The sequence below is a fragment of the Trichomycterus rosablanca genome, chromosome 22, assembly GCF_030014385.1.
Source record: "Trichomycterus rosablanca isolate fTriRos1 chromosome 22, fTriRos1.hap1, whole genome shotgun sequence".
Lineage (NCBI taxonomy): Eukaryota > Metazoa > Chordata > Actinopteri > Siluriformes > Trichomycteridae > Trichomycterus > Trichomycterus rosablanca.
The window spans coordinates 16,342,243-16,357,673 of record NC_086009.1 but is presented as its reverse complement, the minus strand read 5'-3'; the positions used below and the strand labels follow the sequence as shown (position 1 = coordinate 16,357,673).

The 15,431-nt window shown below is 40.4% G+C and overlaps 1 protein-coding gene across 1 annotated transcript; it reads left to right on the top strand.

The window, feature by feature from the left end:
• Window positions 1–981: 981 nt before the first annotated feature.
• ldlra (low density lipoprotein receptor a) lies at window positions 982–14,185 on the top strand. Its single transcript, XM_063018383.1, has 18 exons — window positions 982–1,234; window positions 6,073–6,195; window positions 6,465–6,587; window positions 6,667–7,044; window positions 8,370–8,492; window positions 8,598–8,720; window positions 8,841–8,960; window positions 9,066–9,191; window positions 9,515–9,686; window positions 10,629–10,856; window positions 10,973–11,091; window positions 11,193–11,332; window positions 11,437–11,578; window positions 11,672–11,815; window positions 12,515–12,730; window positions 12,897–12,974; window positions 13,315–13,478; window positions 13,680–14,185. Exons 1-18 carry the CDS (start codon window positions 1,123–1,125, stop codon window positions 13,710–13,712), a joined length of 2,664 nt encoding a protein of 887 aa, XP_062874453.1. The 5' UTR covers window positions 982–1,122; the 3' UTR covers window positions 13,713–14,185.
• The last annotated feature ends 1,246 nt before the right edge of the window (window positions 14,186–15,431 follow it).

The following is a 15,431-nucleotide window of genomic DNA, read 5'->3' as shown; positions in this document are numbered from 1 at the left end:
TAAAAATCGCCCCGGATTGCTCTCATAGACTCTCATGTTAAGGTTCTTTTTTTCGAAACTGCAAGCGCTGCAATACATTCTGAATGGCTTCCGGGAGGGCTCGCACTCACGCGCTTGCGTCACACGTAACCTGGTGTCGCGATCTCGTCACCATGACTACCATCACCTCAGTTCGGAGCAACTCCATCGTGTAATCAGGATAAATTAGCAACTTAAGAATTAGGGCCACCCAGACCAAATTTAAACATCAAGTATCTACAAAGGGGGGGAAATCATATAAGTTACACGTTAATTACAAGTAAGTAATGTATTTTTTTAATTGTGAATTGTGATTGCACTTATTGTATCACCCCAATTGTTTAATTGTACTTCTTTATTCATTGCACATCAGCCCCGATGCCGATCTTCATTCTGGATCTGCTGCACCTAAAATAAAATGCTGTCTGATGAAGACTGAATTAAATTGTTAGTGTAAAGCTGGTCTCTCTCCATGTTCAAAGTTATTTGTGAGGGCAAATTGACAGATGACTTAAGATGTTAATTATTTAAGCTTTAATTTACCCATTGAACGGGTCACCTTTGGCAGAGATTTGGCAGGAGCCGCCACTGACCTAAACCACTAGGCTACAACTGTCATATTGGTGAGAAACATTAAATGTGAGAAATTTACTATTTAATGGATTATTATTGTAAGAAGTACTGGAACTGTACTGGAAGTTCAAACAAATAGAAATTGTACCCTGAAGTGAGCAGACAGTTCGCTCTATGCGGGCGGATGAACTTATGAACTGCGTGTGTGTGCGTAAATGTGTGTGTGAGTGGGCGGACTCCTAGGCCGCGCCCCCTCTCATTGAAAAATGATCGCTTCAGAAATCACACCACCCAACCCCGCCTACTTTTGTTTAAACCACGCCCACTATCCTTGTCTATTCAAATCGAACTGATTTAACGTTAATAGCAATTATAACCGGCGCTGCAGAGTTAAACTACTGAGGAGTTCTTTATTACAATAAGTCTAAGCGGAAAAGATATTTTTCGTTATAATATAAAGGATTTTTTTTATTAAAACGACGGAAACAGTGCACTGTAGTGTGGTGCAGTGTGTTTACATAGCGTAACGTAATGTTTATAATACGGAGCAGCGTGCCAGTACAGTTAACCTTTCATTCAAACATTATGGACAAGATTTTTCTTTTATTTTTTGTAATATTTGTTACTTGTTCCGTACAAACAGGTAAGAATAATATTTATCCATTTATGATTTATTGCACTGTATAAAAATTAGGTTTTTACATTTTACTAAGTGGTATTTTGTGTGAAATATATATAATATGCATGTAATCTTGTTAGGATTTGAGAGTCTCCTACAAACGCCTGCAAATGTAATTATTTATTAAGTAAAATTTACTTTAAACAAGTTTAAGCAGTTGTGGAACTACAGGTTTTAGTATTGCATGACACACACACACACACTAACATACTAACACATATACTGTATGCACACAACACGCGCATGCGCAGTTTCTACTGGACCATGACCGTTATGGCACATGTTCATACTGTAAACATTCCTCTTCAGATACAGACAATATTTTTTTAATAATATGTTCCTCTGACAGAATTTTACATTATATAAATATAAAACTGTCTATACACCATTCATTAATCAAAATTGTTATTCAACTTACTCAAATTGTTATGCTGATCACATGTTTTGTAATGAAAAACACTGTATTCAAGTTGAGAAAATGCAAATTAGAAACATCACTAGTGGTCTCATGCTTTTGGCCCTGGTTTGTGTGTGTGTGTGTGTGTGTGTGTGTGTGTGTGTTTCCTCTGGGTGATCCGGTTTCCTCCCACAGACACGTCCAAAGACATGCAGTCAGGCCAATTCTAAAATCGTCCTAAGTGTGAGCGTGTGAATGTGTGTATTTGTGTCTGCCCTGAGATGGACTGGTGACCTGTCCAGGGGGTTTCCTGCTGTTTGCCCAATGAATTAGACCCACCACGACCCTGACCAGGATAAAGCTGTGGTAAAACTGACAGTGAATGAATGAAAACATACTTACATGGGTTTGTCCAAAGTGCTATAATGTCATTTAACTTTGTGGCATTAGCAATTAGTGATTATGGTTGTACGTAGTTGGTGACTTCTGTGCCTAGTTTGATTTCAACAGTCCCAAAGTACATTGGACATTGTTTTTCTGTGTGTGTTTGTTTTTTACTACGTTTGCCAACATATTGGTAATTTAAAGTGATGTCCACTGTTCTTCATTCTCCAGACTTCACTCTTCACTCTTATAACAAAATAATGTTGTTAAATTTCCACTGTTTTACCAAAACAAAGCTGTAAAGATTTGAAATGCAATGGGGTTGTTAGTTTCACATTTAAAGGATTTAAAAGTCCACATTTATAAATCTTCAGCCCCTGTACAGAGAGCTTTCCTGTTCCTCTTCATTCCACGTTCACAGCCTGTTGTTCATTTCCAAGAACTGGACTATTACTAATCTGGATTTTTGGACTGTGGCTTCTTAGGGAGTGTGTAGTGTAGCATTCCATAGTATGTCCACCCCCCTACCAGCTTTTCCTAGAAACTCCCTCTTATTAACTTTCCACAAATGCATGGAGAGTGCCTGGAACTTGTCAGTGCTGCCCCCCTTTTTTTCAAATTTATGAACCACAACAGAGAGGCCACTTTAGTGTGGGGTGACCACTGGTAAGCTCTGCATTGCTCCTACTGGATTGCTCCACATACTGTTGTGCATTATTAGGTTGTTATAGGTTGACTATTCTGTGCTCATTTTAATATAAGAGTAACTGCAATGCTGATACAAACTTTTGTCACTAGGTTTAAGTAGAAGAGCAGCGGTGACTCAGCATTAAATTATTGATCGTTTTGGATCACCCTGTGTTGAGGGTTTAAACCTCATTACCAAACTCTCACTGTTCGACTATCAGAGTTGCTTAAATTGTACATAGTCTCAAATGTCTTTAAATAGGGTGATCATACGTCCTCTTTTTTCCCGGACATGCTCTTGGCTTGGATTCGGCTTTTGTAGTCTGCACACACTATTCCCCCCGGAACCAAATCTTTCACCCAGTTCAGGTGTCCATTTGCCCCATGCTGCCATCTTACCACAAGTGTCCTCTTTTTTGAAAACCGAACTATATGGTCACCCTAATTTAAATAGATTAAATTATCTACCAAATTATCTACTGTTTTGGTTAATATTTGTAAAATAAAATGTGCAATAAATGGTTTTGCCGTTTCTACGTAACTGCTGGATGTGATGGGAATCTGTAGTGACTGCACCTGCAATGTCAGACTTGACTCTACTACAGATGAAACTCTAAATTTCTTGTGCTTTTTACTTGTTATAACTTTAAATTATATCAGGTATAAATATCTAGTCTATTTAATCAAGTTCTAATCAGCCCCAAGTTGAGTCTGGTTTCTCTCAAGGTTTTTTTTACTCTGTGTAATATTTAGGAAGTTGTTCCTTGCCACTGTTGCCCAGAACTTGCTCATCAGAGTTTTTAGTCCTGAAATTGTAAAGTTGCGTACAGACAATGTAAAAAGCAGTATACAGGAGCATGTTTTAGCAGGATCAAAACGATATTGGATGTATTCAGATTTCTATAGTGAATTACACTACAGTAATTTCTGATTTTTAAGATATATGCTTTAAAACACCAACAGGTGTAATAAATCATGTTTTTTTTACAAAGTCAGTGTCCAGGATTTGAAAATTGGTTGTCTGTCAGAAGGACCCCGGTAACCTTGGAAAGTTGAAAATGGGTTGCCATGAAAATTGGCCACTGCAAAAGGGAAGTACTGTTAAAAGGCAGTAGTAGCTTAGTGGTTAAGGTACTGGACTAGTAATCACAAGGTTACTGGTTCAAGCCCCATCGCCACCAAGTTGCCACTGTTGGGTCTGTGAGCAAGGCTTTCAGACCCCTTGACTGTTATGAATCATTGGCCAGTGATGGTTGGATTAAACACATTCTGTTTTACTGAAGGGCTAAATGAACTTTTCCTAATTTTGCTAAATTAATAATTAAGCCATGAAGTGATTCTGTTCTACCATCTACAACCTCTTATCAGGTTGTTATCAACAAGCACGTGTTAACAGTCTACCATAAAGTGAACGTTCAAAGAGTATAGCTGGAGTGAAGGTGTTTCATTTGTCATAAAAATAATCTGATTGTTGTTCTGACTGGAGTCCAGCCCTATCTTCATTCAAAATAAAGGATGTAAATGCTCGGTAAGAATTCCTTTGAGAAGAAGTCCTTTAATGCACCTGTTTTTATGGAAAACAGTTTTCAATTGGAGACAAATCTGGACTACAGGCAGGCCAGTCTAGCACCTGCACTATCTTACTATGAAGCCTTGCTATGCTCTCGCTAAAACAAGCAGAGAAGTCTCTGACAAACCGTATGTACCCCTCCCTCAGCATTAATGCTATTTTCACAGCTGCACAAGTAACCCACGCCATTGGCACCAACACAACTCATAGCATGACAGTCGATGGCTTTTGGACTTTGCACTTGTAATCATTTGGATTGTCCCCTTTCTCTTTGGCTCAGTAAACATGACATCTATTATTGTCAAAAACAATTTGAATGGTGGACTCATCAGACCACGGCACACGTTTCCACTTGGCATCGGTCCCTCTCAGATAAGCGTAAGTTCAGAGAAGTTGGCGCATTTCGGAAAATTGTTGATGCAACTTGATGCATGTTCTGTGTTATTTCCCAAAAGGGTACACCTACACTTATGACGGGATATTTTTGCTAGGTGTTTGATTTGGACTTTAAGCATCCCACTAAGTCTTTTACTGGGATCTTTGCAGGTCACCAACAGAACTGGATTAGCTTTGCCTTACTTTTTCTAATGTTCATAATCAGGGCACGATCAATTTCTTTCAAGAAAAGAGCCAAAGCAGATGTTTTGGGCAACTATAGGATATTCAGTGCTTACATTTACACAACGCTGCTCGTATAATTTGTGTCTGTTGATCAGTTATGAGTTACAGTGTGATCCACATGTATCAAAGCATTCATCCACTTAAAGTTTTCCAGATTCTGCTTGATGCGTAATTTGCTTGGCTTAGGCAAAGACCAGGGGGATGGAAGGAAATGTCTCACTGTCTTTGTTGTCCGAAGAAGCAGCTAGGGTTTCTTATTTAAATCAGATTTGCCAAAAATTATAGAGTAGTTAAAGCTTACAGTAAGTTTATACATTTTTAAACAAAGGTTTATTTGAGTAGAAGGTAGCGACTGGAACGTGAGTAGTTTCCTGAGTAGACCAAAACCCCTGGTGGTCCTGACAAAACTAAATTTCCATTTTTTTTCCTTCCATCCTTCCAATTACAACGACTTCTTAGCTGTACAAATTACTCACTCACTCACTTTCTTAACCATTTATCCAATTAGGTTCACGTGGGTGCTGGAGCCTATCCCAGCTTTTCAATGGGCGCAAGGCACACAGTAACACCCTGGACGGGGTGCCAGTCCATCGCAGGGCAGACAAACATACAATTCAGTGTCTCCAATTAACCTGACTGCATGTTTTTGGTCCACATTTAAATAAAATTGACCACCATGACACTGGGGCCGTTAGAAAACCTGCCAATCTAAAGTGTCAGGTATAGGCGTATATGTATTGTGAAATTAGTAACGTTTTCACTTGTCTGCTTTCCTTTACCCAGCATAAGAATTCTCCAGTTACGCTGTATCCATTCTGTATCCATATCCTAGTTATACTAATCCCAGAACAAAGAAAATACCAAATACACTTGGCACACCTTTGTAATTAAAGCGGTTTGAGCAGTTCTTGATCATCAAAAGTGTACTGAGCAAAACTGGTCTTACTACAGTACAATCCATTTGAATAAACAATGGCTCTGACAATAACTGTCAGTTAGATCTAGATTTGCAGGTTGTTGGCACCTAAAGAGGGGTACGTGTTTCTACTTGTTTGGAAGTGTGCTATAGGTTAATTAGTATTATTACTGATGCCATACTGTTAATGCAGCTAAAATCTGTATCTGGAATCTCTGTGTTTGCAGATGCTGGGCCCTGTGACTCCAGGAATTTCCAGTGTGGAAATGGGAAGTGTATTACAAATAAATGGGTATGTGATGGGACAGATGACTGTGGAGATGGCACAGATGAGCTCCCTGCTGCCTGCAGTGAGTATCTATAGAATTCCTTTATTTGTCCTTTATATATACATATACAGACGTACAGTACAATTTTTGTGTATTATTTGCATAATGGCTTATAGATTTAGTCAAACCTGTTAAATGCCTACAATTTAGGAAAGTAAACTATGCTATTTAGGTAAGGACAAACAAATAATCAGATCCAAAAAGTAATTAGAGTACCAATGTGCATGTAACAGTACACAGTTTTAAGAACTATACTTATTTCAAACCACATTATTTCCTCGCTCTTACAGTGGCCAAGACTTGCAGACCCAATGAGTTTAGCTGCGGTGGGTATCTAAACCAATGTGTGCCCAACAGCTGGAAATGCGACGGCAAAGCGGACTGTGAGAACGAAGCAGATGAAGCTGGCTGCAGTGAGTACAACTTCACTTCACTTTTCTTATCACATTATAAGAAATCCGTACTAAAGAAGTGAACAAAATGTATCAACAGGTCCAAGAAATTGTCTCAGCGGTGAATTCCGCTGCACCAACGGCCAGTGTGTATCACGAGCGTTTGTGTGTGATGAAGAGGCCGACTGTGACGATGGCAGCGATGAAGCTCAGTGTTTACCCGCCACGTGCAGTTCAGGTTCATTCCGCTGCAACAACTCAGCGTGTCTCCCACAGCTGTGGGCCTGTGACGGAGATCCAGATTGTTCGGACGGGTCAGACGAGTGGCCTCAGAACTGTGGTCATCTGCCGTCAGCGGCTACCACTAAGCCTTGTTCCGATCTGGAGTTCCATTGCAGCAATGGAGAATGTATTCCCAACAGTTGGAGGTGTGATAGAGAGGATGACTGTACCGATCAGTCAGATGAGAAAGATTGCGGTAAGACAAAGACCTTTCATTTTGGAGCCTTTAAGTGTTAATGTAAAGCTTTGTGTTGTTTAGAGAAAACACTCTTGAAAGTGACTGAAAACTGAATCCTGACAATCCAATAGCTTCATTATATGGTCTGAAGAATATGGACACCTGTCTATGGATTTGTTGAACTTCCTTTTAAATATTGTTTTAGAGCATTTGTTTAGTTAAAGATTAGGACTTGAACTAAGATATTTTGATGTTTGGTGTGCAGTTCATTCATTATTTTTCTTTTTGTAACTGTTGTTTATGCTGCTTATGGGTCATCTTGCAACTCTGTTATAACACTGTTATATAGACACGTGTCTTCTCTCTTTATCATTACAGTGCATCTTGTGAAATCTTGTGTGGCACACCTCTTTGGGGATAATTACTCGTGGTTCCATGAACTTTCCACTTATCTAACCATTTGTACTGATAGGGATGTTTAAGTTGTTTCTAATGATTCTGTAGCTTTTTATTGAAGTGTTGTGAAACGATTTTAAAGCTCCTTTATGTTTAACATGATTGCTACATACATGTGTTTAATCTTCCCAACTAATTGCATCATTTTATTAGCTGCTTTAATATGTAGAATTTAATTGTATTATACAGTTGATTCAGAAATTAATCAGACCCCCTGTTGGTGTTAACCTGTTGCACTTTGAATTGATTGGACATAGTTTGGAAAGGCACATACTTGAGTCTAGAAGGTTCCCACCTTTTTTCCAATTTACACTTTTTTTTTTGACAAAACCCAAGCCATAAAGTCCACAAAACTGTCTGTGGAGCTCCACCATTATAGATCAGGACAAGGATATACGAGGGGTCTTCAAAAAGTTTCCGCACTTTTATATTTTGGTTGGAAACATTGATGGCGGGAGGAGTAGTAATTGGTCGTGTCTGAGAGACTGAAAGAGCTTATAGTCTGGATCTGATTTCCACCCGTTTGGACCACTCAAAGAAGCTTTAAGGGGAAGAAGATTTTCATGTGATGATGATGTGAAAGCAGCGGTGCATCAGTGGCTACACACTCAACCACAATGGTGATGCCATTAAAAAGTCGGTACGACGCTGGGACATATGCATCAGAAGGTGACTGTGTAGAAAAGTCATGTCATTTGTTTTTGAAATTCTTAATAAATAGAGTTTAAAAAGTGCGGAAAACTTTTTGAAGAACCCTCACGTAAAAACACAAGTGATTAAATACTTTTCTCTTGCTGTATTTACTGCTATTTATTTAAGAGGTTGATGGTGGGTTTGGATGTTTTTTCAAACCATTTGTTCTAATAAATTGTTGTTGTGTATTTCAGCCTTAGCTACATGCCAGCCAGATGAGTTTCGGTGTGGTGATGGATCGTGCATTCACGGTAGTCGCCAGTGCAACCAGGTGTACGACTGTGCAGACGCGAGTGATGAACTAGGTTGTGTTAATGGTGAGACTGTACTTATAAAATAAATAGACGAATAACAAATCCTAATCAGTATAATGACTGTACGATTGTAGTATTTTAGCTCTGATTATGTCTTTATTTTTTCAGTTTCCCATTGTGAAGATCCATCCAGGTTTAAGTGCCGCAGTGGTGAATGCATCAGCATGGACAAAGTTTGCGACAAGCAGCGTGACTGTAGGGATTGGTCTGACGAGCCACTGCGTGAATGTGGTGAGCGCAATTTTCAGATCCCTGTGTGTAATGACATTCTTTTATTTATTTATATTCTTTTATGTGTTGATTTAGTTACCAACACTAATCAGTTCATAAACACATCTTTTAACCTGACAGAATCTAATGAGTGTCTGTACAACAACGGTGGCTGCTCTCACATCTGTAAGGATCTGAAGATTGGTTATGAGTGCTTGTGCCCCAGTGGATTTCGCTTAGTGGACAGGAAACGCTGTGAAGGTAAAAAAAAAAAATCACTTTATGCAATTCGGACATGTTGACCCACTGCATTGGTTATAAGACTATTAAGATCTGACGTTCTTCCTTCTTTTTCCGATCACACAGACATTGACGAGTGCGCCAGTGCCGACACATGCAGCCAGATCTGTGTCAACCAGGTGGGCAGTTACAAGTGTGAGTGTGCAGAAGGCTACCAAGTGGACCCAGCAACCAAAGCCTGCAAGGCTGTAGGTGTGTGTGAGTGTGTCTGTGCAAATTTTGGTTTTTTTTTTTTTAGTGGCATGGGTGAAATCCTTAGCATACAAATAAGTTGGGTTTATGTTAAATACTGCAGCCTTTAAAACACTGATGAACTCGTTTGGAACACTGATTACACTTCCCTAAATACGATAAAGCAGTGGTAAAACAGACAATGAATGGACGATTAAATATAATTTAATTTCAGTTTATCAAAATCTAGTTTTTATTAACTGTAGCCCTGCTAAAATTAACCCTTAAGTACACAGTCTGTCATTTGAGATGCAGCTAAATACAATTCTTTGTATTTTATTTAGGAACCGTGGCCTACCTGTTTTTCACCAACCGACATGAGGTGAGAAAGATGACTCTGGATAAGAGTGAATATACCCAAGTCATCTCCCGCCAGAAGAATGTAGTCGCACTGGACATGAACATTGCCACCAAGGAGATCTTCTGGTCTGATCTGTCCCTCAAAAAGATTTACAAGTAAGAAAAATAATTCAGGTTTATTAAACTGTCCATTAAGCATATTTATGAGGGATCTTCAAAAAGTTTCCGCATTTTTTAATTTTCATTGGAAACAGTGAGGGTGGGAGGAGTAGTAATTGGTCGTGTCTGAGAGACTGAGAGACGCTTATAGTCCGGATTTAGCGCCTATTTCCGCCTATTTGGATGCTCAAAGAAGCTTTAAGGGGAAGAACATTTTCATTTGGTGATGATGTAAAAGCAGTAGTGCATCCGTGGTTACGCACTTAACCAAATACATATTTTGCTGATGGCATTATGCTGGGAGAAATGCATCAGAAGGTGACTGTGTAGAAATGTGATGTAAACTGTTTTTGAAATTCTTAATGAATAGAGTTTTAAAAGTGCGGAAACTTTTTGAAGAACTCTTGTAATATGGTAAAATGAAAAAAAAAAACTTTGGGGCTCAGGTGGTGCAGCGGTAAAACACACTAGCACACCAGAGCTGACACCAGAGCTGACATTTCAAACTCGTCGGCTGGGCGCCTACAATAACAACGATTGGCTTGTTGTCCATACGAGGTGGGAGCTGGACCGGACCTCATAAATGAGGCAATTAAGACCTCTGCTGGCTGACTGATGGCACCTGCACAGGATCGAGGGATAATGCGTTGATCAGGGTGTGGCTCCCCATACACAAAGCTGATCCGCATATAAACTCGCCTCGTGCAGGTGAAAAGATGTCGGTCTCGACTCTCCTCGGTCAGGAGTGGAGGTCAGCATCAGTAGAGACTAAGCATAATGCAGTTGGGTAATTGGATATGACTAGATTAAGAGGAAAATTAGGAATCTATCAGCGGAAAATCTAATAAAACAGCCCTACAATTTTTTTTTATTAGTTCATTAGAGCCAAGAAAACACAAACCTTGTCTGTTTATTTATGAAGTATTGTGAATTTCTTAGAGCTCCTATGGATTCAGCATTAAACTCCTCTCAGCACAACGCTGTGATCGACTCTGGCTTGGGTGCACCCGAGGGTCTTGCTGTGGACTGGATTCATGGAAACATCTACTGGACAGACAGCGTACGTGGTGCCATCTCTGTAGCCACTGCGGATGGAAAGAAGCGTAAGACACTATTCAACAAAAACCTGACCAAGCCTAGAGCTATCGTCGTCGACCCAATTAAGAAGTGAGTCTGAACCTGAATTTTAATTACAGGTCATGGGCTAAATTAGTCCCAGTTTTGGTTGAGCAGCTGTAATGTTGTAGACCTAGTGACAAATGTTGTGTGTTGTATGTACTTAGCTTTGTGTACTGGACCGACTGGGGTACACCAGCCAAAATTGAGAAAGGTGGACTCAATGGAGTTGACCGTGTGACTTTAGTAATGGACAACATTATTTGGCCCAATGGAATCACTCTTGGTAAGAACTTGTTGGCAGCAGTGTTTTGATTGGCTGTATGACTCTATGGATCTGTTTGATGATGTAGTTTGAGCTGTTCTTTTTCCGTCCTCTCTTTTTAGATCTGTTGAACCATCGTCTATACTGGGTGGACTCCAAACTGCACACCCTGTCCAGTATTGACATGCAAGGAGGCAGTCGTCGTACACTCATCATAGACCAGAGAAGATTGGCACATCCATTGAGCATCACAGTGTTTGAGGTGAGCATGGTGACAAATAAAGTCTTTCTATTCATTGTCCTAGCTGGACTGTTTTATACGGTTCTAGCGAAAAGGCATGTCACGTTTCTCTTCTCTTAATACAGGAAAGAGTTTACTGGACTGATGTTAGCAACAGTGCTATCCTGAGTGCAAACCGTGTGACCGGAGCAGAAATCACAAGAGTAGCAGAACACCTCTCATCACCTGAGGACATTGTGTTGTTCCACAACCTCAAGCAGCCCAATGGTGCGTCATCTCGCTCTACTTCATCACCGTACCTGAATTAGTCTGTCTGGTATGTTTTGCTCACTGGTCGTTCCGGGTCTTGTTTTCCTCCAGCTGTGAACTGGTGCAAGGTCAACAACGGTGGATGTGAGTTCCTGTGTTTGCCCGCCCCACAGGTCAGCACATTTTCACCCAAATATACCTGTGCTTGTCCTGACAACTTGATGCTGGATAAAGACATGAGGAAATGTGTTCCCGGTAAGAGTAACATGCTGTTGTTTGGTATAATAGTAACATTTAGATGTTTAAAAATACAGTGGAACCTTGATTTAACAGATTAAAAGGGGGGAGCACTGGTCTGTAAAATGTGATTGTCTGAAACAGCCAGGTTTTTGGTCAGGGGGTGTGGAAATATATGAAAACACAGCAGTAAGGTCCACAAAAGTGCTAAACATGCACATATGATCAACAGTAAAATAAACGTAAATAGATAGGTATATATGTAATGTAAAACCTGTAATCAAATACAGTATTTAATTTGGTGTACTGTACTACCTGGAAGAAATTTCATTTACCTTGTTTTGCTGTGATCGTATAGTGGGGACTTTATCATATAGAATATCTATTATTCTATGTCTAAAGCACTGCTGGTGCATTACCAGGCACTAGAACTTGCCAAAATGAATCAAAACACAGAGAAAAAGGCGAGAACAAAGCAAGCCTCCTGGCAAAATAAAGCATTTCACTCATTTAAACAGAGAGTGCACCGGCTAGTGGACGATTATTGAACTACTGGTCTTGAACCGGACATTCGGTTTTCCAAATTTTGTCTGTTAAATCCGAAATCCGTTAAATGGAGGTCCGTTAAATCAAGGTTCCTCTGGTAATTTCTATCATAAATATTATTGTACAATTTCTGGTTTACACAACGTGACACATGATTTTTCTTTTGGACAGCCGTTCCAACAACTGCAGCACCACTCCAGCCCAAAGTTTTTACCACAAGTCACTCAACTATACAGCCATATACTACACCAAAACAACAACCTGCCCCTACAACCACCAAAGCACCAGCTCCATTCACCACCACTGTCTTTTATAACCGACGCACGCAGGCGGCCACCACCAAAACCACCAAACCCAACACTCAACCCTCAGTGTCTACACAAACAGGTAAGGTGCTGTTGGGCCCTTGAGCAAAGCCCTTAACCCTCAATTGCTCAGACTGTATACTGTCACTGTACTGTAAGACGCTTTGGATAAAGGCGTCTGCTAAATTCCCGAAAATGTACATATAAATGTTTATCAAGTCTTACTCTTGTTTGTTTTGTTTTTCTAGATGGTAACAGTGGTGTTGCTGCAGTCATGTCCGAGACATCGTCATCATCATTAGCTCTTTACATCACATTGCCCCTGGGTATGTATAACTACATAATAAGAGGTTAGATATAATACACCAGTGATCCCCAACCTTTAGCAAATGTAGTCTTAATATGTGAAAGTCTGAGCATTGTGTACATAAGATCTTCAATAGCGGTCATTAGTAGTGATGAACTTGTGTATGATCCAGAATCCTGAGTTTCCCACTGTGCATGACTTTGTTGGCTATTCACATGTATTTTCCCAGTCAGACAAGTAGTATTTCCCAGTTTACAAGACTACTAGAATGACACACTAGTAAATCAGAGGCTTAGAGGCATATTAAGTTGTATGCTTTGGGTGTTTCATATCCGTAATATTTTACTTTGTCTTTGAAGTGGTGCTTGGATTGCTGGGATTCGCTGGTGTGTTGCTGTGGAGGACCTGGAGACTGAAAAACACCAACACAATTCACTTTGAAAATCCTGTCTACCAGAAAACCACTGAAGACAAAGTTCACATCTGCAGGAACTACAGCTTCGAAGGTTTCTCCTACCCACCTGTGAGTCCAATAAGTCTATTTTAGTGTCAAATATCAGCAGAACATTGGCATTATTATGTCTGATGCACTGTTTTAGCTTTAACTGTTGCACAAAGAACTTAAATAGCATAGAGCCTGCACCAAAATGATCACTGTGTTATGGGGTAGTGTAATCCAGTGTGACAGTACAGCCTAATATTGTTTTCCTTTTTATCTTTCCAGAGACAAGCCGTCAGTCTTGATGATGAATTATGAACCTCGCTAAAAAACGACTACAAAGAAGGTGGCGCTGCAGCTCACTGGACGTTTACAGACTGTTAGAGACCAAAACTGCTCACCGCGTCTTAATGATAAGGGTGTATAAAAGACAGTGATCCCAGTGACCTCAAACATCATGTACCTCTACTTTTATAGAGAAGTCTTGAGACAGTGTGTGTGTGTGTGTGTGTGTATATATGAAGGAAAGAACCAATGACTGCTACTTAGACACCAGCACTTATACAGTAGAGTTATTGGCACACTTTTTATAGATTGTAAATACTATTTTGCATTAGAATATGTGAATGAAGCCTCAGGGCATGGATCAGTTGAAGTTAGACATTTGCCTACACTTGTAAGGGACATGTACACTATATGGCCAGAAGTATGTGGACGCCTCTTCTAAGTATTGAGTTCAGGTGTTTCTGCCACACTCCTTGCTAAGTGGTGTATAAACATTGTTGACTGAATGTACTTATGCACTTAGTTGTGGCAACAGTTTGATTAAGGCCTGTACCTGCTCCAGTTTGATTGTGCCCCTGTGCATAATGAAGACATCATGGTTTAATGAGTTTGGTGGGACCTCAGAGATGCTTTTACGTCATAGGCACACTTCAAAATGGCATGGAAAGCCTTCCCAGAATAAAGTAGGCTGTGATATCCACAAAGTTGCGGCCAACACTATATATATACGCAATCGAAGAACTGTGCAGCACAGACAGCAGCTAGACGGGCTGGGAGTGACTCAATAAGGTCTTGGTAGGTTGTCACAGCTATCTGGAGCCATGCTGACTGCAGTGCATCCCTCAGCTGCTGGAGGGTGTGTGGGGGAGGATCCATAGAGCGAACACGACGATCAAGGTGGTCCCACAGATGCTCAATTGAGTTCAAGTCTGGGGAATTAGGGGTCAGGGTAGTACTTGGAAGTCTTGGTCATGCTCTTTCAACCAATGTCGGATATTTCTAGTCGTATATATACGCCCATGGTTTTGGAATGGGATGTCCAACAAGCTCATGGTTATGCGTCCCAATATTTTTGTCCATATACAGTGTATCACAAAAGTGAGTACACCCCTCACATTTCTGCAAATATTTTATTATATCTTTTCATGGGACAACACTATAGAAATAAAACTTGGATATAACTTAGAGTAGTCAGTGTACAACTTGTATAGCAGTGTAGATTTACTGTCTTCTGAAAATAACTCAACACACAGCCATTAATGTCTAAATGGCTGGCAACATAAGTGAGTACACCCCACAGTGAACATGTCCAAATTGTGCCCAAAGTGTCAATATTTTGTGTGACCACCATTATTATCCAGCACTGCCTTAACCCTCCTGGGCATGGAATTCACCAGAGCTGCACAGGTTGCTACTGGAATCCTCTTCCACTCCTCCATGATGACATCACGGAGCTGGTGGATGTTAGACACCTTGAACTCCTCCACCTTCCACTTGAGGATGCGCCACAGGTGCTCAATTGGGTTTAGTCCATCACCTTTACCTTCAGCTTCCTCAGCAAGGCAGTTGTCATCTTGGAGGTTGTGTTTGGGGTCGTTATCCTGTTGGAAAACTGCCATGAGGCCCAGTTTTCGAAGGGAGGGGATCATGCTCTGTTTCAGAATGTCACAGTACATGTTGGAATTCATGTTTCCCTCAATGAACTGCAGCTCCCCAGTGCCAGCAACACTCATGCAGCCCAAGACCATGATG

Coding starts and splice junctions, on each gene's coding strand:
- ldlra (XM_063018383.1), top strand. CDS start 1,123: ATGTTTATAATACGGAGCAGCGTGCCAGTACAGTTAACCTTTCATTCA. Junction 1,235..6,072: donor TACTTGTTCCGTACAAACAG/GTAAGAATAATA, acceptor CTGTGTTTGCAG/ATGCTGGGCCCTGTGACTCC. Junction 11,333..11,436: donor TGAGCATCACAGTGTTTGAG/GTGAGCATGGTG, acceptor CTCTTAATACAG/GAAAGAGTTTACTGGACTGA.